Raw genomic sequence first — 24,593 nt, 5'->3', positions numbered from 1 at the left:
TAAAACAAAGTTGATACAATTCAAGTTTATTTTTCTGTGCAAAACAGTTTCAATAAATGCTGACTGTGTTTAGCACCAAACATTCACTGTAAGATTGAATTCAAACAAAAAATAATAAATTACAGTTAATATTCAGTCACACGCTGCTATCTTTTCTCAGTTTCCATCCAAAGTGCAACATTTAGTTTTAAATATAAAGTGTCTGTGTTTATGAGGAAATCATGCCGACAGATTTAAAGACAAATATATAAATATACTAAGCGAATACATATTCATAAAAATGTAGTATAAAAAATGAAATAATTCTGAATTACTAAAAATGGTTAAAAAAGTTCGTTCAGTTGATTAAAATCTTTTTCCTGTTTTTGTTAAAATACAGTTTCAATAAAAAATATTAAAATAAAATCAAGAAAATGTAAACTGCTCAATAAATCAATAAAACATTAGCTGAACTGATGAGACTGCAGTGAACATTAAAACTAATAAGAATTAATATGCTGACTCAGCAGAATGAAGAGATCATTTATATTGATCAAAATAATACTAATAATATGAAGTCACAGCAGCAGGTTACTGTCTCAGCTGATGAAGTTGAAACCTGATGAGAGAAATGTGACTCCGGTTAGTTCAAAGAATTATTGATCAGGTGATGTGGCGGGACTCTCCCAGCAGGTGGAGCTAAAGCGCTCTACCTCTGTGCGTTCTGGCTGGTGTTGTATTTTTAAACAGTATTTTAAAAGTATTTCTCATGTGTACTTTATGATATTTTGGTGCTGATTCTACACTGATTCACCTGATGGTTGGTGATGATCAGGACTCCATGAGGCGCCGGGCCTGCTCCGTCATACTCATCTGGTCCTCCGTCATCCCAAACATCACAAGCTGCAGCTCGTCGTTCAGCTGTCAACACAACGCCAAAACACAAGTGTGTTCATGTGTTTTAACAACCCAAGAAGATGAAGAACAGATACCAGACTGTGGTCTTACTGGTCTGAGGCTGAACATGAAGAAAATAAATGTAAACTTTGACCAGAGTTATACCTTAACTCATCCAGAGGAATCTGAGTACTTGAAAATGTTTGTTGGTCTCAGAGTGATTGTGGGTCAGTCCTTACCTTGAAGGAGTTCAGGATGTATGCAGGACATTCTGGAGAGTGCAGGAAACCGACAGGCTGCTGACACAACCACTCTATCGGCCCATCACGCAGGAGGCAGCCGAACTCCTCACAGCCAGGGACGGAGCTGGACTTTCCCTGGACCTGCTGGACGGAGCTAGACTCTCCCTGGACCTGCTGGATGGAGCTGGACTCTCCCTGGATCTGCTGGAGGGAGCTGGACTCTCCCTGGATCTGCTGGAGGGAGCTGGACTCTCCCTGGACCTGCTGGACGGAGCTAGACTCTCCCTGGACCTGCTGGATGGAGCTAGACTCTCCCTGGACCTGCTGGACGGAGCTAGACTCTCCCTGGACCTGCTGGACAGAGCTAGACTCTCCCTGGACCTGCTGGACGGAGCTAGACTCTCCCTGGACCTGCTGGACAGAGCTAGACTCTCCCTGGAGCCGATGGGTGGAGCTGGACTCTCCCTGGACCTGATGGATTGAGCTGAACTCTCCCTTTATGCTGGGGGTCCTCTCCAAAGAGAATATTTATTTTTTCTATTAAAAATATGCAACTTCACATCATTTTGGATCATTATTATATTATAAGAAAATAAACAACACTCATAGAGACAAAACTCGCTGCAGAAACCCACCAAGGACCGACCGCATCGGAGGAAAGTGTTTCAGTGAGTTTTGATGATTTTATATTAATTCGGCCTCAGTGATGTTTAAAACAAAAAAAGACTGAATGGTTTTTACAATCAGTGCATCCATTTTAATTCCAACATTACCTCATTAATTAATGTTTATACACAATTAGATTAAGCCCAAATACAGTGAAAGGCGTGTATTACAGTTGTGTTACAGGTGTGTGTCAGGTATGATGCAGGTGTGTTACAGGTGTGTGTCAGGTGTATTACAGATGTGTTACAGGTGTGTTGTGTACATCAGCTCTCACCAGGACCTGCGGCTTCTGCTGCTCATCACTGATGCACACACACTGACACACTGAGCACCTGCTGGAGGAATCACAACAAACACCTTTTTTAACTTTCCATAGACTAAACTTCAACTCTAATAACTCGTCAACCTTCCTTTATCAGTTTGACTCTGACAATAACTAACATACAGTTTCTGCTCCTGAACACTTATATATATATATATATATATATATATAATAACAGCAGGATATGTTAGCATAACTTCATGAAAACAGTTTTTAAAACTTCATCTCAGAATGTTATCAGAGATACTTTATACAGTCTGTGCATCCTCTGGGCCCGGTTTTTCAAAAGTAATCTGCTCGAATTTTGGATAACGGATTGGATCAAATCTTGTAATCCAATCTTGATTTTGATCTGGATCAAACCTTTAATTTGGGTTTTTTTTAGAACTTTTTTAGTATGATTGTATTGTAATATATTTAATTATGTCCCTAATTAATGTATATTCATCACAATCAAAGATATTTTGTTTTGTTTTTAGATTATTTTTAGTGATGCATGCAATGATAAAAGAGAATGACAAAGCAATGGCAATGGCATCACTGGTTTTTGAAATGCAAAACAAATCCAAATCAGAAAGTGTCTAACTATTGTGTCCCTTGTTGCACTTCACATATTTATTGTTCTACATTGTGAATTCCTATCTGAGCTACTTATCCACATTTGCCTAAATCATCTCCTCATGACGTCGACCACCTGTGAACTTCATCCGGAAGTGTTTAAAATCCGGGCCATGACGTTCCATCAGAGAAACAGAACAAACCGTTTTACTTCTAAACTGACGGTCGGGCTAACGTTAGCGCTAGCAGAAGCTAGCTGCTGTTAGCTGCTAAAGAGAGCCTCTAAAGATGTTAAAAAAGTGACAAAGATCAAGCCAGGACGTTATCCCGGTGAAATGCTGTGGTCTGAGTCCCGGTACATTACCGGCTGAATATCCGCCGGTTCACCGGGAGAAACGGAGATCAGGGAACTTACCGTTGACGGTTGGCGGCTGAGAGACGCTCGAGACTGTCCGCAGCCTGCGCTCGAGGCAGCAGAGGCTCTTCTCTGATTGGACAGGACCGACGATGACGCCACCAAACCAGGTTTATTTATTTAATTAATTAAATTAAAGACGTTACTTATGTACAGAGGTGGTAGAAGTATTCAGATCCCTTACTTAAGTAAAAGTACTAATACCACACTGTGAAATTACTCCACAACAAGTAGACGTCCTGCATTCAAAACTTACTTAAGTCAAAGTACAAAAGTATCAAAATGTACTTAAAGTATCAAATATAAAAGATATGACAAATACAAATGATATGTATATTGCTAATTAGTTTGTCTTACTTTGCTGTTGTTGGACGTTGTTAAATGTATATAATTTCATATTAGTAGTAATGTTTACTATAACTGATGGTTTTTCCAAATTAAGATTAAATGTTAAATTGTTATAGCACCACAGCCCAAATTGTCAATAAGGGAGAAGTTATCTGATGTGACTTTATTGACTTGATGGGAACCTACCATCACCAGACTAATTTGGTAAGGCAGATTAGTTTGGAACCTCTCAGTTAATTTTAGATTTCCAAGGGGCATTATCAATGGGTGCAGACAGAAATGCCTTTGAAAATACCGACAATCAATCAGAGAAATGAAACCTGACTCCCAGCTCTGTCCCCTTCCACAATGTCCACACTAACACTACTCTCCCTCTCCATTGCCACTATTGCATGCCTAATAAATACAGTTATTACTGATACCACTGTAGCGGCCTTAAAATGGTTGCTTACAGAGAAAAGGACACCAGTCACCAGGAAGTCAGGATCTGCACATTTATTCTATAAACAGTAGCACAGGGGACAGTCAGTACATGCACACGGAGCTACAGGCTTTGTTTTCTCAAGTAAACAAACAAAATATTAATATGAACAAAAAGTGTGTATACTAAAATGTATACCCTCATAATGGTTGCACCTACAATAAAAACAAAACTGATATCCACTCAAATAAATCTATTTTTGTCTAATTTACAAATTAATAAAAGCACTTTTTCAGAAGAAGAAATAAAAATACATTCTCAAATAAAATATTTTCTTCTGTCAGGCTACTGGCTAATGCAGTCCTTATATAAAAATACACAAAACTATCACAAAACAGATGAAAAACCTTGACGCACCTATAAACAGTAGCACAGGGGACAGGCAGTACATGCACACGGAGCTGCAGGCTCTCTCACAGTGTCTCCTGAAGCGAGTCAAAGGATATGCAAATGAAGCGAAATCTACGATATATTTGAACACAAATACTGGAAGTTTTTCAGTTTAAAAGACCAACAGTAAAACTCAAGGGCATGTTAACTGTTGCATCTTCACAGTTTAAACCACAACAAATCACTTTTAAGCAAGCTAGTTTAAATAATATGATGAGCACCAACACACGTCTTACCATTACAACAGCTTCAGGAGTTTTGCCGGGAGTCTGTGCCTACGTCACTCATGTTTATGTGCACCCCTAATTAAGGTCCCCCTATGCTACAGGTGAAATGGAACCATACAGACATTCAGCTAAATAACTATAAACACAACAAATATCACACACAGGTTTTGAGAATGTTCACAAAAATAAATAATAATAGAAATAAAATGAACAACATTTTGGCTCAGCTACACCATATTATGCAATACTATAACATGATTTATATACAGTATATTATACTATATTTACTTAATTTTATTGTATTTAATAATGATTCTATATTAACTTTATTATGTTATATTATACTGTTTTGTTCAGGTGCTAAATTTTATTTATATTACAAGATGATAAAGTAATGACACTTAGTCTTTGACTGTATTCATTAAAAATAAAATAAAAAAACACTGATCAGTCTTCAGCTCTGCAGCTGCGGGTTTTATTTTCGTCGCTAGATGCTGCTTAGTGCTTCCTGATGACGTCACAATTGTAAACAGGAAAACCTCCATGAATGAAGAGTCTCTCGCCGGGTGCGGTGGCGCGCGCCTGTAATCCAAGTTACCGGGAGGCTGAGGCTGGCGGAGCGTTTGAGCTCAGGAGCTCTGAGCTGCAGCGGACTATGCCGATCGGGTGTCCGCACTAAGTTCGGTATCGATATGGTGCTCCTGGGGGAGCCCGGGACCACCAGGTCGTCTAAGGAGGGGTGCACCGGCCCAGGTCGGAGACGGAGCAGGTCAAAGCCCCCGTGCCGCTCAGTAGTGGGATCGCGCCTGTGAATAGACGCTGTAGTGCAGCCTGAGTAATACAGCGGGACCCAGTCTTTTTACACTCAAACACTCTTCAACAACACACACGATCAGCAGCAATGTGTTTACACTTTACAGCAGCTTCAGAACGGCTTCTGATTTTTATTGTTTTCATCAGAAACTAGTTGTGTTTGTATGTGCTGCAGCGCCTCCTGCTGGAGGAGACAAACAATGACCATCAGTCACTGCCATTACCGTCAATAACTACACTGAATGCAGCAGCACTGGGAGTAAACTAACTGGGCTTTCTCCTATGTTGTTGTTTTTTTCCATCATTCAAAGAACTTGATGGAGAAAATAAAACCATCCAGAATGACAAGAACAGACAGGACTGTAAATAGTTAACATTGTCCTGTAACACATGCTTTATTTCCCTTGATTCATCAGGAAAACTTCTCCAGTGAACCGTTAAACCTGCTGAAAAAAAGCTGCAGAACATCAACACCAAAATCTAACAACAGACTGAGGCCTTTACTACTGGCTTAACATGTGTTCTGTTAATAGTAAAAAGTGCATTCAGTATATACATATGGTGAAGATGGTGCACTTCCATGCACACAACGCTGTCTCACCTGTAAATATTGTAAAATGGTGCATGCAAAAATCCATATAAAAATAAACTTGACAGGACAGAAAGTTATTTCATTTATTAAGGAAACGCACTCTGGAATTTTAGCCATAAAGAGCAGCAGGATCAATATTTGTGTCTCCAAATTCATTTTACACATGTGACAGAGCACCAGTAACTTCATTAATGAGGCCTATTTAAACTTCTGGATATGACAACAGGATCACAGAGAATCTAAAGGTCAGTGACCTTCACAGATTTCTACAAATCAGACAGGTTTGCTGTTTGACACAGTTTTCAAGTTAATGTATTAAAAACACATGGAACACAGGAGCCATTCTCTGGATGAGGTGATATGAGGATTTTTGTCAAAAATGGTCACATTTTAAAATGTCTAAAAATTGTAGAAATGGCCCAATTATAGTCTGTTGATACGTGTTCGAGCAAAATACGGCTAGAAATTACAGAGGTGTATAAAATGTGAAGTTATTGGTTTCTATTGGACAGGATAAACCAATGTTTCTTTTCTAATTAAGAGAACTGTAGAAAAATATATAGAAATACTGCAAACAAACAAAAATTGCAGACAATAATATCTTGTTAGTTTATCTGGCATTTTCCACAAGTAGCTTCAGAGGACAATATCTCCTCCTTTGTTTCCAAGCAAACACACAGCTTTGATACACCTCAATGAAATCAGGTTTTCAAAGTGAGGGATTGTTTTAGGAAAATCAAAAACACTGATCAGTCTTCAGCTCTGCAGCTGCAGGTTTTATTTTCGTCGCTAGATGCTGCCTCGTGCCCCCCTGGTGACGTCACGTTTGTAAACAACAAAACCTCCATGAATGAAGAGTCTCTCGCCGGGTGCGGTGGCGCGCGCCTGTAATCCAAGTTACCGGGAGGCTGAGGCTGGCGGAGCGTTTGAGCTCAGGAGCTCTGAGCTGCAGCGGACTATGCCGATCGGGTGTCCGCACTAAGTTCGGTATCGATATGGTGCTCCTGGGGGAGCCCGGGACCACCAGGTCGTCTAAGGAGGGGTGCACCGGCCCAGGTCGGAGACGGAGCAGGTCAAAGCCCCCGTGCCGCTCAGTAGTGGGATCGCGCCTGTGAATAGACGCTGTAGTGCAGCCTGAGTAATACAGCGGGACCCAGTCTTTTTACACTCAAACACTCTTCAACAAACACACACCATCAACAACAATGTGTTTACATGTTTCAACAGCTTCAGAACGGCTTCTGATTTGTATCAATCCCATCAGAAAACTATTTAACTTTGTTTGTCCTGCAGCGCCTCCTGCTGGAGGAGACGACCAATGACCATCAGTCACTGCCATTACCGTCAACTGAATGCAGCAGCACTGGGATTAAACTAACTGGGCTTTCTCCTATGTTGTTGTTTTTCTCAATCATTCAAAGAACTTGATGGAGAAAATAAAACCATCCAGGATGACAAGAACAGACAGGACTGTAAATAGTTAACACTGTCCTGTAACACTTGCTTTATTTCCCTTGATTCATCAGGAAAACTTCTCCAGTGAACCGTTAAACCTGCTGAAAAAAAGCTGCAGAACATCAACACCAAAATCTAAATCTAACAACAGACTGAGGCCTTTACTACTGGCTTAACATGTGTTCTGTTGATAGTAAAAAGTGTGTTCAGTATATTCATATGGTGAAGATGGTGCACTTCCATGCACACAACGCTGTCTCACCTGTAAATATTGTAAGATGGTGCATGCAAAAATCCATATAAAAATAAAATTGACAGGACAGAAAGCTATTTCATTTATTCAAGGAAACACACTCTGGAATTTTAGCGATAAAGAGCAGAAGGATCAATATTTGTGTCTCCAAATTCATTTTACACATGTGACAGAGCACCAGTAACTTCATTAATGAGGCTTATTTAAATTTCTGGATATGACAACAGGATCACTGAGAATCTAAAGGTCAGTGACCTTCACAGATTTCTACAAATCAGACAGGTTTGCTGTTTGACACAGTTTTCAAGTTAATGTATTAAAAACACATGGAGCACAGGAGCCATTCTCTGGATGAGGTCATATGAGGATTTTTGTCAAAAATGGTCACATTTTAAAATGTCTAAAAATTGTAGAAATGGCCCAATTATAGTCTGTTGATACGTGTTCGAGCAAAATACGTCTAGAAATTACAGACCTGTATAAAATGTGAAGTTATTGGTTTCTATTGGACAGGATAAACCAATGTTTCTTTTCTAATTAAGAGAACTGTAGAAAAATATATAGAGATACTGCAAACAAAAAAAATTGCAGAGAAACGCAAATATTAAACCTGCAGCGTGATGTCCACAAATAGGCTATTTGATTAACTGAAAGAAAATAAATATAAATAGTTGGCATGAATAAATAAATGCATTAGAATAAAAAATGAAAACAAATAAAAATTGCAGAGAATAATATCTTGTTAGTTTATCTGGCATTTTCCACAAGTAGCATCAGAGTCCAATATCTCCTCTTTTGTTTCCAAGTGAACACACAGCTTTGATACACCTCAATGAAATGAGGTTTTCATAAATGAAGGATTGTTTTAAGAAAATCAAAAACACTGACCAGTCTTCATCTCTGCAGCTGCAGGTTTTATTTTCGTTGCTAGATGCCGCCTCGTGCTTCCTGATGACGTCACGTTTGTAAACAGGAAAACCTCCATGAATGAAGAGTCTCTCGCCGGGTGCGGTGGCGCGCGCCTGTAATCCAAGTTACCGGGAGGCTGAGGCTGGCGGAGCGTTTGAGCTCAGGAGCTCTGAGCTGCAGCGGACTATGCCGATCGGGTGTCCGCACTAAGTTCGGTATCGATATGGTGCTCCTGGGGGAGCCCGGGACCACCAGGTCGTCTAAGGAGGGGTGCACCGGCCCAGGTCGGAGACGGAGCAGGTCAAAGCCCCCGTGCCGCTCAGTAGTGGGATCGCGCCTGTGAATAGACGCTGTAGTGCAGCCTGAGTAATACAGCGGGACCCAGTCTTTTTACACTCAAACACTCTTCAACAACACACACCATCAACAACAATGTGTTTACATGTTACAACAGCTTCAGAACGGCTTCTGATTTGTATCAATCCCATCAGAAAACTATTTAACTTTGTTTGTCCTGCAGCGCCTCCTGCTGGAGGAGACGAGCAATGACCATCAGTCACTGCAGTCAATGCAACAGCACAGAGACAGTCAGCAAACAGGGTTGGTCAGTATCTGTACACTTACCTAACATTCCCTCACTATGAACACAAAAGTGTTTATATAAATATTATTTCTTTATCACTTGTCTTTAGAAACCTGTGTGCTCAGTGTGAGCTCATTATAATCCGTCTTTTCTGTTGTATTGCATTGGACTCTGGAGAGATCCAAATGAACTATGTAAAGGTGAAATATAAACACAGCAGAGGCTTAGTAATAGTAATATTTTTTTATTCTAGTAATATTGTTTCTGATAAAGACAAATGTTCATGCAAGAGTTTGGATAAAACATCACCTAACAAAAACACAGCACAGACATCCCTCTGAATACCATCCTTGATTTTTTTTTTTTTTTAAACATCTTTTTTGATCATGTTGGCCAATTCATGTGATAATGTCCAGATTATAGCAAACACAAAACATTAATTAACACTGAAAATACAGCAGGAATTTGATCTTTGGTAAAGATGAGGAAAAAATCCAGGGAAAATATGAGGAATAAAATGATAAACTGAGAAAATGACATCATTGAATTTAAAAAAAGAGGTCTTATCATGATGAGGCAAAATCATCTGAATACATAAAAATGAAGGTGCATTTAAACGCTGGAGGTCCATTGCTTCTTTATCAATATGCAATTCCTCCTAAGGCACCCTTCCCTTTTAATGGAAAGAAATTCCCTACAAATTTTATTCAAATACTGACAGTTTGCTTCAGATACGCCAAAAATCAGCAAACACTTGTAACCCATTTCTCAACACATGGCATGAATACCAATTTTCTGCCAACATTAATATTTTTTTCCAACTTTCAAGCATCATTTCAGCTACATCAGGGCTCTGCAATACATCACAGAAATGAATCATTCGTGTAACCTGCTCTGTAGCTACTCCATTTTTCTGACCTTCAGCCAACTTACATATCCTTCATTTCCCAGAGTCATATTGTAAACACAAATACACAGCGATTAAAAACATAAATAAATGCTCCTATGGTGTCCCTTAACGTATGTTACTCACAACATGGAAAGCAAAGCCTCACAAAGTTGAATTGAGGTTAGAAAAGAGGAACAGCAGGGATTCTAACATTTTGAGAGGCACGCCTACAATAACTCCTACAAAAACGTATTCTGTGTTTCAAATTAACTACCCTACATGCAGCTGTCGCAACCTTTGAGCTAATTTAAAAGTTTCATGTCTGAGGAAACATTCTTTTCTAGCAAAGGGATATAACACAAAGCAGATTGGACAGTTACAAGTCTAAGGTCTCGTCTATTCACAGAGAGAATAACAAAAAGAAAAGTAAAGAACTGAAACATTTCAAGGACCCCATGAAACCAAAAAAAAAATCAGTCATAAAAATGCAACTCTGATGGAAATAAAAATAAAACATGACTAAATGCAGTGACTGAAGAAGAGGCAGTGGTGGGATGAAGAGCTGTGTCTGTGACTTTTCTTTGGTAATAATGTTTAACCAGACCAGTGAAAAAAGGATGAAGTAGTGTTGTATGTCAGCTCTGAAACATCGTTTCCTGTCACTTTCATTTCATGGGGTCTTAAACACACTTTGTACAATCTACTCTACTTTCATTACAACAGCTCAAAACATAACACTTGTTGACAACACCTTACAATGACAGTCTATCTTTTCATACATCAGAATTAAAAACAGACGTCAGGGCAGCTCTTTACAATCTGGGGCGAAAGGTGCTATGGGGGTTTGTATGAGGATGCATTCTACTACATGCTTTCACACAAACATGCTTTCTTCAAATGACAAATAAAACACCTACATGGCTTCAGCTGGACAATTTCATACAAAGAATTTGTTGAGAACAGAATAATGTTGCCTAATATTTTAATGTCCTCTCTGCCGTAGAGAGGTGAGGGACACTTGTTAGGACGGAGTTTTAATGGACGGTCTCCTTGTTCACTGATATCAACCCTGCAGCTGCCCTGAATGTAAATAAAATGTTTTGTCAACGCGGCAAAGTTAAATTGAAAGTTCACCCCCGAAATCAAAAATACACATTTTTTTCCTCTTACCTGCTGTTTTCTTTCTAGTATATCCTATATGACACTGCTCAAAACAAGATATATGGGTTTTTATATTAGGGTTATGTTATCTTGAAAGTAATAATAAATTATTGGCAGATAATGGGAAATTCATGTTATTATCGATATTAAGGATATTTTAATTGAATTTATTTAGTTATAGTCGATAGATTATTATTTACTTTTACTGAATCAACAAGCTCAGAATCTACAAACTCAGTATGTGGCGACATGCATTGAATATGCATTCACATGTCAGATTTGACAGCTTAGGTCAAAGCATTTTAATTCTTATGCAAAATGCTCTGAAAAAAACAACGTATGTTTGTGAAGTTTTTTGATGTACAACCCTGATTCCAAAAAAGTTGATGCTGAACAGTGACTAAAACGTAAATTAAGAAGAATGCCATCATTTGCAAATCCCTTATGATAGATATACAATTCAAAACAGTACAATGACAATATGATAAACTTATTTCTGCAAATAAATTCTATTTTGATGCATTCTGTGTTGTTGTTTTGTTTTTTAAGTTTTACACAGCACCCTAACCTTTTGCAATCAGGGTTGTACTTTACTATAAAAAAAATAAATGGTTATCTGAAAGGTCGGAGCTGTGGAAGAATAAATCATCCATATTTTCTCACTAAACCTACCTCAGGTATGCATAAAATACAAAAATGTAAATTATTGGTTATCCTACTGTTATTGGCCATGAGGTGCAGGTAATTATTGGTTATCTGTGTGGAAAAAAACCCATATAGTGCATCGCTACTGAAAAGACACTTTGCTATTGAGTATTTCAATTCAGTTTTCAATTTGTCTAGTCCATTACATAAGGAAGACAATCTACAGGTGATACTTCCAACACCATGCAACTCACATCAAAACAATCTAGTCTGATAAACAGCTGTACAGGTAAGAGGAAAAAAATAAGTGTTTTTAATTTTAAGGGTGATCTGTCCCTTTAAGAGGAATGTTGATTTTCAAGGCAAACCTTGACATCTTTCAGCTCATCAGACACATTGGGTTAGTATATTAGTCTTTCCAAGTTTTAACAACTCTTGATCACTGTTAGCATTCCTAAATTAAAACTTGTGGGTAAGAGATAGCTGCAGACAAGCTGCAATAAAAAAAGGTTTAAAATAAGAAATGTGTCCGATGAGAAACGTAGCATTTAAAATGACACAAATTCACCAAGATCTCAAATGTCAAGTCATTTGTTTGATGCTAATTTTTGTGGTCTGATTATGATCGCATTGACTTTACTGAGCAACAGTGCAAAGGCTTATAACAAGTACGGGTCACAGTGACAGAGCAAGCTAACTGGCAGTCTTTTTAAGGGAGCGTGGCTGGAAATGTAAGGCACTACAGTCTCAGTTAGAGCGTCTCTGCATTCTTTTAGATCTCCATTCATCTGCTTGTGGAGAAACTGGTGGCGGGACCGAGATGGAAGGGCGTCTGTCATCATTCAGAAACTCACAGAAAGTTTTCCGATCACCATCCTCACATTCATGATAATATGCATAATCAGGAGAGCAGAGATCTCTTCTGCAGCTCAGCGATTTCCATCGAAAGAAAGACTCCCTCCAAGACGTGACAGGCAAGGTACGATTAAAGGCTCGGCTCGCTGGCGTGTGCTACTTCTCGCGTAGAGTTTAGGAGTGAGGACAGAGCATGAAGAAGCTGTACGGAGGAGACGACGGGGAATTATTTGTGTGCGTGTGCTTACAGTCGAGTGAAGGGGCCCACGTGGAGAGGGCCTCTCAGTTTGGGAGAGGAGCAGGAGTTGGTGGTGAACGTGGAGGATGGAGAAGAGGAATAAGGTGATGAGGAAGCAGAGGAGGAGTCACCGGCGCTGTTCATGGTGAAGACACTGGAAACGGCCACGTCCACGATACCTTGACATAGCTCTGAATATAGTTTCCTGGAAGGGGGAAGAACAATAGGAGTGTTTACTGTTCAGACTGAATGAGGTCTACACTGCCCCACAAAGCCTAAGTCAGGCAGCTTACCAAAATAAAAGGACAAAAGCACCATATTTTTCCACATGCTCTCCATCACCAAAACTTTCAATTTTTGATGGGAGCCACTTCATCAAGATTGCGGATCGGAGATGGCAGCCATATAAAATCTATGAGAACCAATACATCCAGCCACTTAGAAGGTCAATCTTGGCGTCAAATATACATTTTCTGGGTCAAGGAATCATTTACAGCTACTGAGAATATCACTAGATGATTATTTGATCAAACGGATCAATGGAGAGCATGTGGAAAAAAAATTTGGTGCTTTTGTCCAACGTGTCCCCATTCTTCTCAAATTTGTTCATAAGCCGCCTGACTATAACTGCAGAAACTACACAAAGGGTACAACTGAGAAAAACTGCTTTAAATTGTTTTAATGTTTTTTAACTGGCCAGACAAATGGGTTATAGGTCGGTAAGTGATGACACTTATTTGCTGTAAAAGGTTCTAATAGTAATGCAAAAACAGAGTGCAGTGACTACAGTTGTCTTCCTTCAGCCTTTATATTTTGTTTTCAGTGAATAAAGAATCTCAAATTGATTTTGTTATAAGTGTGTTTACAAGTGTTTAACAACTCTATTCAAAGATTTGTGTATTTTAGACTTAATATTAAAAAGTAATGGTATATTTTTACTTAATCACTATCTAGATAATACTTTCCCTATCAAATAAACTTATAATTTATATTATTCTTGTCTTTATTACAGTCAAAGTGAAGTTATTGCGGTCTGCTTTGGTTTTGAGTTGGATTTTGTAGTTACTGCAATTTTTATATCATTATTTCTCTGAAGTAAAGCAAAATTGATGTCTTAAACATTGTCGCAAGATAAAACAGACATCAAGGAGTTCATTTTTAGTTATAACTCAATTTCAACTAAAAATGTAATTACTGCAGTTAGGCTTTGTAGGGCAGTATAGTACACAGTCATGACCCACAGCTAGCTGTGACTGATTAATTATCTAGAATAGGAAATGAATTCCCAACACTCCTCACTGTAGAGTCAAAGTTTCAACAATGAAAATTCATGAGGAAAACAACAGTAACCCTCCCTGGAAGAAAAAAACAACAAACAAATGTTCAAACATTTCATCAAAGACATTTTTACATAATCAAGGGAATAGATTCAAAGCTTCTATTTCCAATATTGCAAACAGAAGCCAAAAGTGAAAATGTCTAAATGTTGACAGCAGGAATAGATGTGAATGGGAGACAAAGTACAAGGCTGTAAGATTTCTAGATGGGGGAAAAAGCGGAGCTAATAAAAGACAAGTTGAACTGTAAAAACACTGATGATCAGCTGATACTGACTGTGCACAGGCTGGAGCTCCGTTGATCTCGATGAGCCACACTTTGAAGCTCTCGTCCACCATGAAATCAAATCCGAAGAGTTGGAAGCTCTGGTAGGACAGGTGCTTGGTGCTGATTGTCGGCTCGATACATGTCAGACAGCTCCTGTGAAGACAGACAGAAAAAATCATTTCCAATCACTTGACTGTTAGATAACACCCTAAATAACGTCATGCTGCGTGCAAACACTTGATAACACTGACCTTCACAGACCTCTACTGCCATTTGAAAAGGAAATGCACACTAAAAATGGCTCTTTGATGTGATGGTAGCTGGGATTTGATAGATACCAGTCACAGAAGGGAGTTCATTACAGAAGTTATGCAAATTAAATGTCTGTCCAAGGAGTAGAATCACTATCAATCTATGTAATAGGGCTGGGTGATACGAACCGAAAGTCATATCCTAATATATTTAGGCTGAATATCCATATACGATATATATCCTGATATTTTTATCTCAAAGTAAGAGCAAATATTCAAAGTCAAAGTCAAATATGATATGTCACAAGTAGTTTTATTGAAACCGTTTATTTAAGGGAACATAAATACTGTATAACAACAGTAGTACCTGTTTTTTTAAATCAAAGTTCCATAAAGTGCATATTTTCATTAAAAAATATATTAAATAAAAATAACCTATGGAATAAAATAGGCCAATCTTTTTCTGAAATAAATAAATAAATATATATATATAGGAGAAAATAATAATGAACATGACAAAAGAACTAAATATGAAAAACCCTAGTAAAGGCAGCATTAATATATAAAGAAAATAAAAAAACAATTTGGTCTAATTCCATATCACATTTAAAAATATATCGATATATTTTTTATTTCGATATATCGCCCAGCCCTACTATGTAAGTATGTTTGTGTTCTAATGTTACTGCTCTGCGATTTGCTTATTTGTCAAAATAATTATGATTTTTGAGCTGATGTCTGATATGCAGTTAAGAAGACTGAGGGTCTACAGCCATGCTAGAACTTAAGTTAAATTCTCATGATAATGATCCTAACATGTTAATGTTTACCATGTTCACATTTGCTAATTAGCACTCAACACAAGTACAGCTGAGGCTGATTATTTTTGCAGCTATTTGGTTTAAACCATATGTTATGTGCCCCCCTTTGCTCTTGTTGCCATGAGTCCGTCATTCATTTGTGTTTTGTGCTTTCCCTCAAGTGTAATCAGTGAGGCTGATTGTAGGAAGGTTATTAAGAGGCATCAACCTCTTCTCAGTCTCTCTCACTCCCACCTTGTAGCAGCAGCAGCATACAGTTTGGGCTCGGGCCTTTTGTTTGGTTTGGTTTCTCCTTTGTTTTCTGATGTGACTGGTGGCTTCATTTTTTCAATATTTTATTTCTGTTACTGGTTTTTGCTAGGTTATTTCATTTGGATCCAGCAGCCCAATGTGGGTTGGTTCAAGTGTCCTTTCTTTTATGGATTTTTGCCAGCCCATCAGACCTTTTGTTTTTAGTCGTTTGAAATCTGTCCTTGGTTTGTTTGCTCTGTTTCACCACTTGTTAATTAACCCTTACTATTTAGCCAACTCCTGACTTGTAATTATGTTAGACCCCCTTCATGGGGGAGCTTTTGGTGGGGATCCTAATACCATAGAAATGGACATACTTTAATTTTGACTGGCAACTATACAAATACACTTCACCCATAAATCAAAAATACACATTTTGTCTCTGACCTGTAGTGCTATTTATCAGTCTAGACTGTTTGTGCGCATTGCAGAGTGTTTATCAGATATAAAGATGTCTGCCTTCTCTTGAACATAATAGAACTGTGTGGTACTTCACTTGCAAAACTCAAAGCATTTAAAAAAATACATTTGATAAAGTCATCAGTAAGGTCTCCTTTTAGAAACCAGGACCTGGTTATTAAAGATAATCCACACTTACTTAATGATCTGCTTGATCTGAGGTAATATGGTGGTCTCCAGGGTGATATTGTGAGTGTTCAGCAGGTACAGCTTGAACTCATCAAAGAACATCTCGTTTCCCTCCTCGTATCGTCCGTAGTTCTGTGAGTGTTCCTTCTGGATGCAGTGGTTGGTCAGGTGGCTGGTCATGTCCTGGAGGTCAGAGCTGTTGTAGGGCTCTGAGGACGTGCGCAGCACACCCTCCCGGTATAAATAGATGTTGTACTGATGGTCCACTAGCACCCAGCTCCTAGTAATGGCATAAGATAACCCATTACAGCTATAAAGTCCAGACAGAGAAACACATTCTCTGTGGTTTAAACATAAAACACTTACCGGATGTCAAACTTCCGACGTCCCGGCTCCAGAAGCAGAGGTTTCTCCAGGTACTTCTGAATAACATGAACCTGTCCCTGATTATCAATGTACTCCAGCAGCTGATTAGCATCATGGGATATCAAAATACCAGCACCTGTTGCAATAAAACAAATACGTAAAGGTGCCATCTACCAACAGTACAAGCAGTAGGTCACATAAAGGAGGATTCATCAAGAGAAAGGACAGCAAAACTCAGCTCAGAATGATTAAGTTATCTATTTGATTCAAGTTAATATCATTTAAGAAGACACTGAGGGGATAATGTCTGCCTGAGGCTTACTTGTATCATGGATTTAAACCATTTAAATGTAGATTATAGCTTTTACCTTTAGCTCCAGCAGAGGACTTTGCTATCCAAACTGTGCCCTCTCCACTTTCTTTTTTTGAGTGATAGGAGGCCAAGAAAACTTCCCTCTCATCCGTCTTGGGATTGTTCTTCAGATGGCTAATGCCATTTGTCGCTGGAGCAACCGGGGTGTTGAGGTTAGTAGGATAGATGATGTAGGATTCTGGAAACCAGTTAGAGGAGTCGGACAGCTCTGGGCTGGTCTTTATTAGCCTAATGGTAAAGAAGGGAAATGGTCAGCTAATGTAAGTCCCTTTGAATAATTCATTTGAACGAAAGAACATTAGGAAACATGAGTGACAGCAAAAGATACATTTTTTTTTTCATTTTCAAAAGGCTGATACACACTTGACCAGGGATGCTTTTCTGCAAAGCTTGTCCGCTCCTCTGTAGTAGTTCACCAGCTGTACAAGTCCTGGTTCATGACCTGTAAAATCCAAGTAAGGACAGTTTAAAAATGCATTAAAGCACCCGTGTGTACACTCAGAGCCTCCACTGCACATATGAATGACAATCTTTCCACAGGATGCTGGAACAAGCAGCTCTGTACAGCCACAGCAGCTGTCTCATCCTGAGTGGGTGTGCACCAAATATAGCACAAACAGACTTTTCCCCCCTCTATTAACCCTCCTGTTGTCCTCGGGTCAAGGAAGGAAGAAGAGGGAAGGACGCAAAGGGAAGTAAAAAAAGGATGGAGGAAAGAAGGAAGGAAAGAAAGAAGGATGGAGGAAGGAAAGAAGAGAGGAGGAAAAGGAGAAAGAATGGAAAGGAGAGAGAAAGGAAGGAGGATGGAGGAAAGAAAGGGGAGGAGGAGAAGGAAGGAAGGAAAAATAAAGAAGGAAGGAGGGAGGCAGGAAGGAAAGAGGGCAGAAAGGAAGGAGGAAGGAAAGGAAGAAAGAAAGAAAGAAAGAAAGAAAGAAAGGAAGGGGGGGGCGAAGGAAGGGAAGAAGGAAGGAGGATAGAGGAAGGAATGGAGGCGGGAGGGATGAAAGAAGGAAGGAAGGAGGAAAGGAGAGGAAATCAGGAGGAAGGAAAGAAGAGAGAAAGTAAAGGAGATAGCGGAAGGAGGAAAGAAGGGAGGAAAGGAAGGAAAGAAAGAAAGGAGGATAGAGGAGGAAGGAAAGAAGGAAGGAGGATAGAGGAGGAAGGAAAGAAGGAAGGAAGGAGGAAAGAAGAGAGGAAGTCAGGAGGAGGGAGGGAGGAAAGAAGGAATAGTCAAAACAGATTGGGTCAATTTGACCCGGAAGGACGACAGGAGGGTTAAAAAAAAAAAAAAAGCATATTTACCTAGACGTCCAAAGGGCAGTCTGTTCCGTTCTCCAAGCATTAAGTTGAATCTGGGATTGTCTCTTTTCAGCCTCTTCCATTGTCCAGTTGAGACAAGGATCTTGGAAACTTCAGCATAGACAGTGCTGTTGTCGTCACGAGTGACAAACGTGTACATCGGGGTATTCATAATGCCGCGCTGACTACCAGGGTATAGAGGATATAACAGAAACAATTTAATGTGTTAAATAACTTTGCAGTCTCGCTAGTTATGAGGCGGTCTGGTTGGCGCTGCAGCAGACACACTGTTCAGGGTTATCTCCTCCGCCCGTGCCATGATGATGAGTCAGTCATATCCAGTCCACACTTCCAACTCAACTCACAATATTGTTCTGAGGCTCCAATGCAGAAGTCTGAGGCTAACATTTATTTGTATAAAGCATGGTAACATGTGAATGGTAGCTGTATAAGACTCCTGCGCAGACAGGGCTCCTCCACTAACCCCAGACAGACAAGGGTGTGACTGACTGACTGCTGCTACCGGCTCCTGGGGCTGGTCCCGTTTGGATTAATTAACATCCCGTCTCCGGTTTAGCTCAAGCTACATATAGCTAAATATATGTAGCAATCCGGGTAACTTTTCCGCTATCTCTCCCCAAAGACAAACACTTTGATAATTACTAGCGCCAAACATTAACTAACTACTCACTTAGCTACTCAATATAACAAACGCAGCCTATTTTCCAACCGGCGGCGCACGGTTTATTCCGAGGCTCAGCAGCGCTGTCATCCACTGTCGACAGCATAAACAAAAAGCTCCGCAGTTGTGGTTAGTGTAGTTTACGCGTAATCTAAAATTAAAATTAATTCATATTTGACTATCATAATACTCAATAAAGTAAATGAACACACCTTGGAATGCAAAGTATATACAAGCATGCTTTCTTTAAAGGTAATTAATATCGGAATTAAGTTCCTGGCTGATTTTCAACAACTTTTATACTACATTTCCCAGAATGCAACACGATAAAGCGACAATCTTTTCATGAAACTGTTTAGATTGTTTTTGCCACTAGATGGCGTCAGAGACCTCATTACAAGATAGCGGGTCGTGTTGAAACCACTCTCGGGAGAAAATAAGTTTTAAAACTTAAGAAAAATGTCCATACTGTGGGTAAGGCTGCCTCTTAGTTTATAATGTGTTACTCTAAATACATGGGAATTGACAGAGCAGCATAATAACACACGGCTAGTGAACACCCTCTGGGCGACCCGGGGGATAAATGGAGCACTCCCCAGTTTTGACAAGTTATGGGCCGCGTTCCGATACTTTTACAAACGTTATTTGCCTCACTATATCTCTTTGTTGTGCTTGTATCTTTATCCTAAATGTAACCTTTTGTCAATTTAATCACATTAAACTTGTGATAATTGTGTGCTGGGTTTCCACATTGGGTAAACGGGATGATGAGGGAGTAACGTAGGTGTCCCAAAAACGAATTGGGACGTAGCAGGAAGTTGTACTGCTGAAGAAGAAACAAACAGGTGGCGGGAACTGAACAAACTAAACGAAGAGTTAAAGTACAACAGTTTACAGCAATTTAATACAACTTGTGTGAGTAGTATTATTTCAGAAACATCGTAACAGTAAGTATCGGCCGTTACCGTTAGTCTTGTGCCCCATGTGTCGTATAAGGTGTTGTTTTGTACACATTTCTTGCATGTAGTGTGTAAATAAGAGGGGTCTGTTTTTATGACTTGCAGAGGTGATGGTGGGGACACAGATTTTGCAATGTTCACATAAGATATAAAACGTAAAATATATATTTTTGTGATTATAGAATCGTACTCTAAATAGGACACAGACAGTTTCAGCAGATAAAATAAATGTATCTAGAGTAATCATAGTTTTAAAACAATATTAGTAGATGATCATGGTATCAAAGCATCTTACTTGATTAATCTATAAATGCATAGAGAGAGGGCACACCCACAGTTAGTGAATTATGCACAGAGACAGAAAACAGATTATTTCTAACAATAGACTGTCTATGTATATGGTTTTAGACTGCATGTCATGGAGGCTAAGTTTCCCTGTCACATGAATTAATCATTACCTAAAGATAAATGGCAAGTCAATTTCCCTCTAGTTCAGCTACATATTCATCAAATTAGAAATTTAGGCATACACTTAAAGGGGCGTTCCAGCTATTTTTGTCATTTCACTACTAAACTACTAATGTTAAACCTGTAAACACAGGTATATATTGCACTCTGTGGCTTCGAAAGAGCTTTGTCAAGATTGAGAAACGCCCCTTTATGTTTAGAGGTTATGTCTGCTGCAGACTAACAAGGCATGCTTTAAAAATTTAAATGTGGAGTTTCAAAAACCTGGTCCAGGCAGGGAGGGTCTTCATCTTCTTTTAGGGGTTTAGGGATGCTAATGAGAGGGATGCAGCGTTTATGATGATACATATTGTTAAAATTATATCAAATATATCATAGATATTTGTTTTGATGTTGTAAGAACCAGTGGCTGAACTGCATTAGGGCAATATTTACATCAATTGGACGATGCTTTACATTTTGATCCATGCATGTAGAAGTATAGAAAAAATTAGTTTCACTTTTGGTGATTTCCCATCTACTATTAATTTACTGAATTACCAGATAGCATTTTATGACATGATTTATATTGTTTTCGAGATCTAAGAGAACATTTTGGCCATATCGCCCAGCCCTAGTGCCTAAATGTCAGGATATCTGAGCCTCTGCTGCTTCAATTTAAACCTTGGGTCTCTATATTATGCGCCTGTACATATCACAGAATGTAATGTAATGAGATGTAACTTTCTCCTGTTTATGGGTCAGGGGTGATGTGTACCTTGGCTTTTACTGAGGTCATGTATTTTTAATAACTTTTGTCCCCTCTCCTCAATCAGACTGGAGCAGGCCAGGCATGAGTGGAGCACACCTGGACGAATGGCAGAGGAGGTCCTTTGACATTTCATCTGGCAACTGTACACCTGAACAGACGGCCGATGCTTACCGGGCCCACATCCTCTCCATTCAGTATGCATGGGCAAGCTCCCAGCTCTCTCAGGCCGGCATGGCCAGCCTGCTCAGGACCTACACGGAGCGCTACGCCGCAGTGCTGGACTCGGATGACCCCCGCACAGGGCTGAACAACTATGCAGAGAGCGCGCTGCATCTGGCCCGCAGTCAGAGGAACTACAGTGACAAATGGGAGTCGTCCCTGACGGCGGAGAGTGTGCTGGAGCTGCCCTGCGTGCAGAGGATGATTCAGGCAGGGGCAGGGGGAGGAGGCTCCCTGCTAGCACCAGAAGATGTGAACATAACTGTGGGACAGGACAGCAGAGGCAGCTCCCTGTCTGCTCCCTCGACCGGAGTCAGGTCAGAGGCTGCATTGTTCAAACCTATAAATCCACCACAGCATAAATTGGAGCCCAACAAAACTGCCATTAATCCTGCTACTAATATAACCTCAGCAAGGCCAATGAGCTCTGAGGGGAAGCCAGGAAATACAAACTCATTCCCTCGACCCCCAGCCCGACCACAGTCTGTGTTTAGCCATCCTTCATCAGCTCCTCCACAGGGAAACCCTGGCCCTGCTGGGGGCACACAAAACTATCCGCCCTCCTTCTTCCCCACCTCTAACCCATCTAAGCGGAAGAATTTTTACAACCCAGATGGAGGAGAAGCTGCCAGGGGGCAACACGGAGGTCAAGCAGGCACTGACCCGCGAGCTGGAAGCAACTTTAAAACGGCTCGTGAGCAGTTCATTGTTGATCAGCAGAGAAAACACTCCAATCAGACCCAGAGAGGTCAGAGCAACTGGGTGGCAGCATCTGTGAAGAAATCTCTGGGTGCTAACAGGCCTCGAGGTGCGTGCTCTAAGTTCGTGTCACCCATTCCACGACAGGAGGAGGAAGAAGCAGCAGGGGCGAGCCACAACGCCAATCAGGAACCTCAGATTGTGGACGAGCGTCTGAAAAACTTTGAGCCAAAAATAATCGAGCTGATCATGAGTGAGATCATGGACCACGGGCCTCCTGTTTCGTGGGATGATATAGCAGGCCTGGAGTTTGCCAAGACCACTATAAAGGAGATTGTGGTTTGGCCCATGCTGCGACCTGACATCTTTACTGGCCTCCGCGGTCCTCCCAAAGGCATCCTGCTGTTTGGACCCCCCGGGACTGGAAAAACACTGATCGGAAAGTGCATAGCCTGCCAGTCAGGTGCTACTTTCTTTAGCATCAGTGCTTCATCGCTTACATCCAAGTGGGTGGGCGAGGGAGAGAAAATGGTGCGTGCCCTGTTTGCGATCGCCCGCTGCCACCAGCCTGCCGTCATTTTCATCGATGAAATTGACTCGCTGTTGTCCCAGCGGACGGACGGAGAGCACGACTCGTCTCGTAGGATAAAGACAGAGTTCTTGGTTCAGCTGGACGGGGCAGCCACGGCAGCGGAGGACCGCATCCTGGTGGTGGGTGCCACCAACCGGCCTCAAGAGATAGACGAAGCTGCCCGACGACGCCTGGCGAAGAGGTTATACATCCCTCTGCCCGAAGCAGCCGCCCGCCGGCAGATAGTAGCTAACCTCATGGCTCAGGAGAAGAATCAGCTGAGAGAGCCGGAGCTGGAGGGCGTGGTCACCGCCACTGAGGGCTTCTCAGGGGCCGACATGACGCAGCTGTGTCGAGAGGCGGCGCTGGGGCCGATCCGCAGCATCACGCTCAGTGACATCGCCACCATCACTGCAGATCAGGTGAGACCGATCCTCCACAGTGACTTCCAGGAGGCCCTGAAGACCGTACGGCCCAGCGTCTCATCTAAAGACCTGGAGCTGTACGAAGAGTGGAACAAGACGTTTGGATGTGGACGTTGAGTGTTATACCTCTGGTTCTCAACATGGGGGTCGGGACCCTACACAAGGTCACGAGGTCATCCCTGGGGGTCGCCAGATGGTTTTCGGGGGGAAAATAATTATTTAATTATTTATCAGAGCTTTCACAATAATCGCTCAAAATCAGCAGGCGGAGGCGAACAGAAACAGCTGTTTACACTGGTTTTACGCTCTATCGCTCTCTCCTCATCGTCACGGGTTACCAGAGGGTGCGGAGGGGAGGGGGGGGTTCCTGAACACCAACCTGGATATTTTGGGGATTCACAGTTCAAATAAAGTGGAGGAATGCTGAATTGGTCAGATAAGATTTATTTAGTGTAAAAGCTGAATTACTTATTTCCCAGGAACATGCACATCTCTGGGAAACACAAGCTTTAAAGTCATGCTTCTGCATTCTTTGTGGGGGAACTCAGTTTAGCAAGTCAGATCTTACATATTTTCTTCATTGCACACAAAGCACAGAGTGGGGTAACAAAAATAATAGGAGTACTTCACACAAATTAAAAAAAACCCCTCAATATTGGATCCAGGACTCTATGACACAGTTTCACCTAAAATCTTCACAAATATTGTTTTATTGCATTACATGGAGCAGCTGTTTCTGTTATTTTGGCCAACCCTAATGTGTTCAACAGTTTGTTTCAATTATTAGTTAATCTATTCTCTGTTTTGTGAATCATTAATAATCATCACCACTTACTTGCTGTAACTACACTGGGAACAAAAATATAAGCCGAAATAGGTGAACAGTGTCTGTTTTGTTTGTGAAGAAAAAACTTTTCTGCATGGAAAAAATGCTCTGCAAATTGTTCCCAGCAGTGTTCAGTCTGCATTCAATTTCTTCTCAGCAGTTTGTAATGGTCAAACTGTTTTGGTCTGGATGTTCATTTTACTGTTGCTTTGTGGTTTGGTGCAAACATCAGGCACCATGTTGTGTTCTCGATGAAGCCATGATCACTGTTTAAGTTCCTTTATAGCAGTAAGCATCCTTTTATGTGTTCGTCTGAAAATGAACATTCAGCATATTCAGTATTTACTCTCTGAGACTTTCTTACCTGTATCATATGCTGTATGTCAACACTTTACTATAAGAACCACTTTAGTGTGGTTGAATTATTTGCATTGCAAAAATGTTGTAATTGTTTTCTATATAAATAAACATTTTGCCTTTA

General features: G+C 40.5%; 2 protein-coding genes across 3 annotated transcripts; one reads left to right on the top strand and one right to left on the bottom strand.

Moving 5' to 3' along the window:
- Positions 1–9,359: 9,359 nt before the first annotated feature.
- Positions 9,360–19,268, bottom strand: ttl (tubulin tyrosine ligase). Its single transcript, XM_059359224.1, has 7 exons — positions 18,516–19,268; positions 17,577–17,655; positions 17,209–17,441; positions 16,841–16,976; positions 16,485–16,754; positions 14,533–14,676; positions 9,360–13,123 (listed from the first exon to the last, which is right to left on the bottom strand). The coding sequence occupies exons 1-7, from the start codon at positions 18,682–18,684 to the stop codon at positions 12,925–12,927; spliced, it is 1,230 nt and encodes a 409-aa protein (XP_059215207.1). The 5' UTR covers positions 18,685–19,268; the 3' UTR covers positions 9,360–12,924.
- Positions 19,269–19,558: 290 nt separating this feature from the next.
- On the top strand, positions 19,559–24,593 carry fignl1 (fidgetin-like 1). 2 transcript variants are annotated; one of them, XM_059359223.1, is made up of 2 exons: positions 19,559–19,668; positions 21,437–24,593. In XM_059359223.1, the coding sequence occupies exon 2, from the start codon at positions 21,454–21,456 to the stop codon at positions 23,401–23,403; it is 1,950 nt and encodes a 649-aa protein (XP_059215206.1). In that variant the 5' UTR covers positions 19,559–19,668; positions 21,437–21,453; the 3' UTR covers positions 23,404–24,593. The 2 variants fall into 2 exon arrangements, with proteins under 2 accessions (XP_059215206.1, XP_059215205.1); XM_059359222.1 differs by lacking the exon at positions 19,559–19,668 and adding an exon at positions 20,022–20,141.

This window comes from Centropristis striata, chromosome 20 (genome assembly GCF_030273125.1).
Source record: "Centropristis striata isolate RG_2023a ecotype Rhode Island chromosome 20, C.striata_1.0, whole genome shotgun sequence".
Lineage (NCBI taxonomy): Eukaryota > Metazoa > Chordata > Actinopteri > Perciformes > Serranidae > Centropristis > Centropristis striata.
The sequence above is the reverse complement of the archived record's forward strand: the minus strand, read 5'-3'. Positions and strand labels throughout refer to the sequence as shown.

What these genes read in the sequence shown, in the direction of transcription:
- ttl (XM_059359224.1), bottom strand. Translation starts at nt 18,684, where the DNA reads ATGAATACCCCGATGTACACGTTTGTCACTCGTGACGACAACAGCACT. An exon ending in CGTCGGAAGTTTGACATCCG is followed by an intron (nt 16,755 to 16,840) that starts GTAAGTGTTTTA and finishes TGCCATTACTAG; the next exon opens with GAGCTGGGTGCTAGTGGACC. An exon ending in CAGATCAAGCAGATCATTAA is followed by an intron (nt 14,677 to 16,484) that starts GTAAGTGTGGAT and finishes CTGTCTTCACAG; the next exon opens with GAGCTGTCTGACATGTATCG.
- fignl1 (XM_059359223.1), top strand. Translation starts at nt 21,454, where the DNA reads ATGAGTGGAGCACACCTGGACGAATGGCAGAGGAGGTCCTTTGACATT.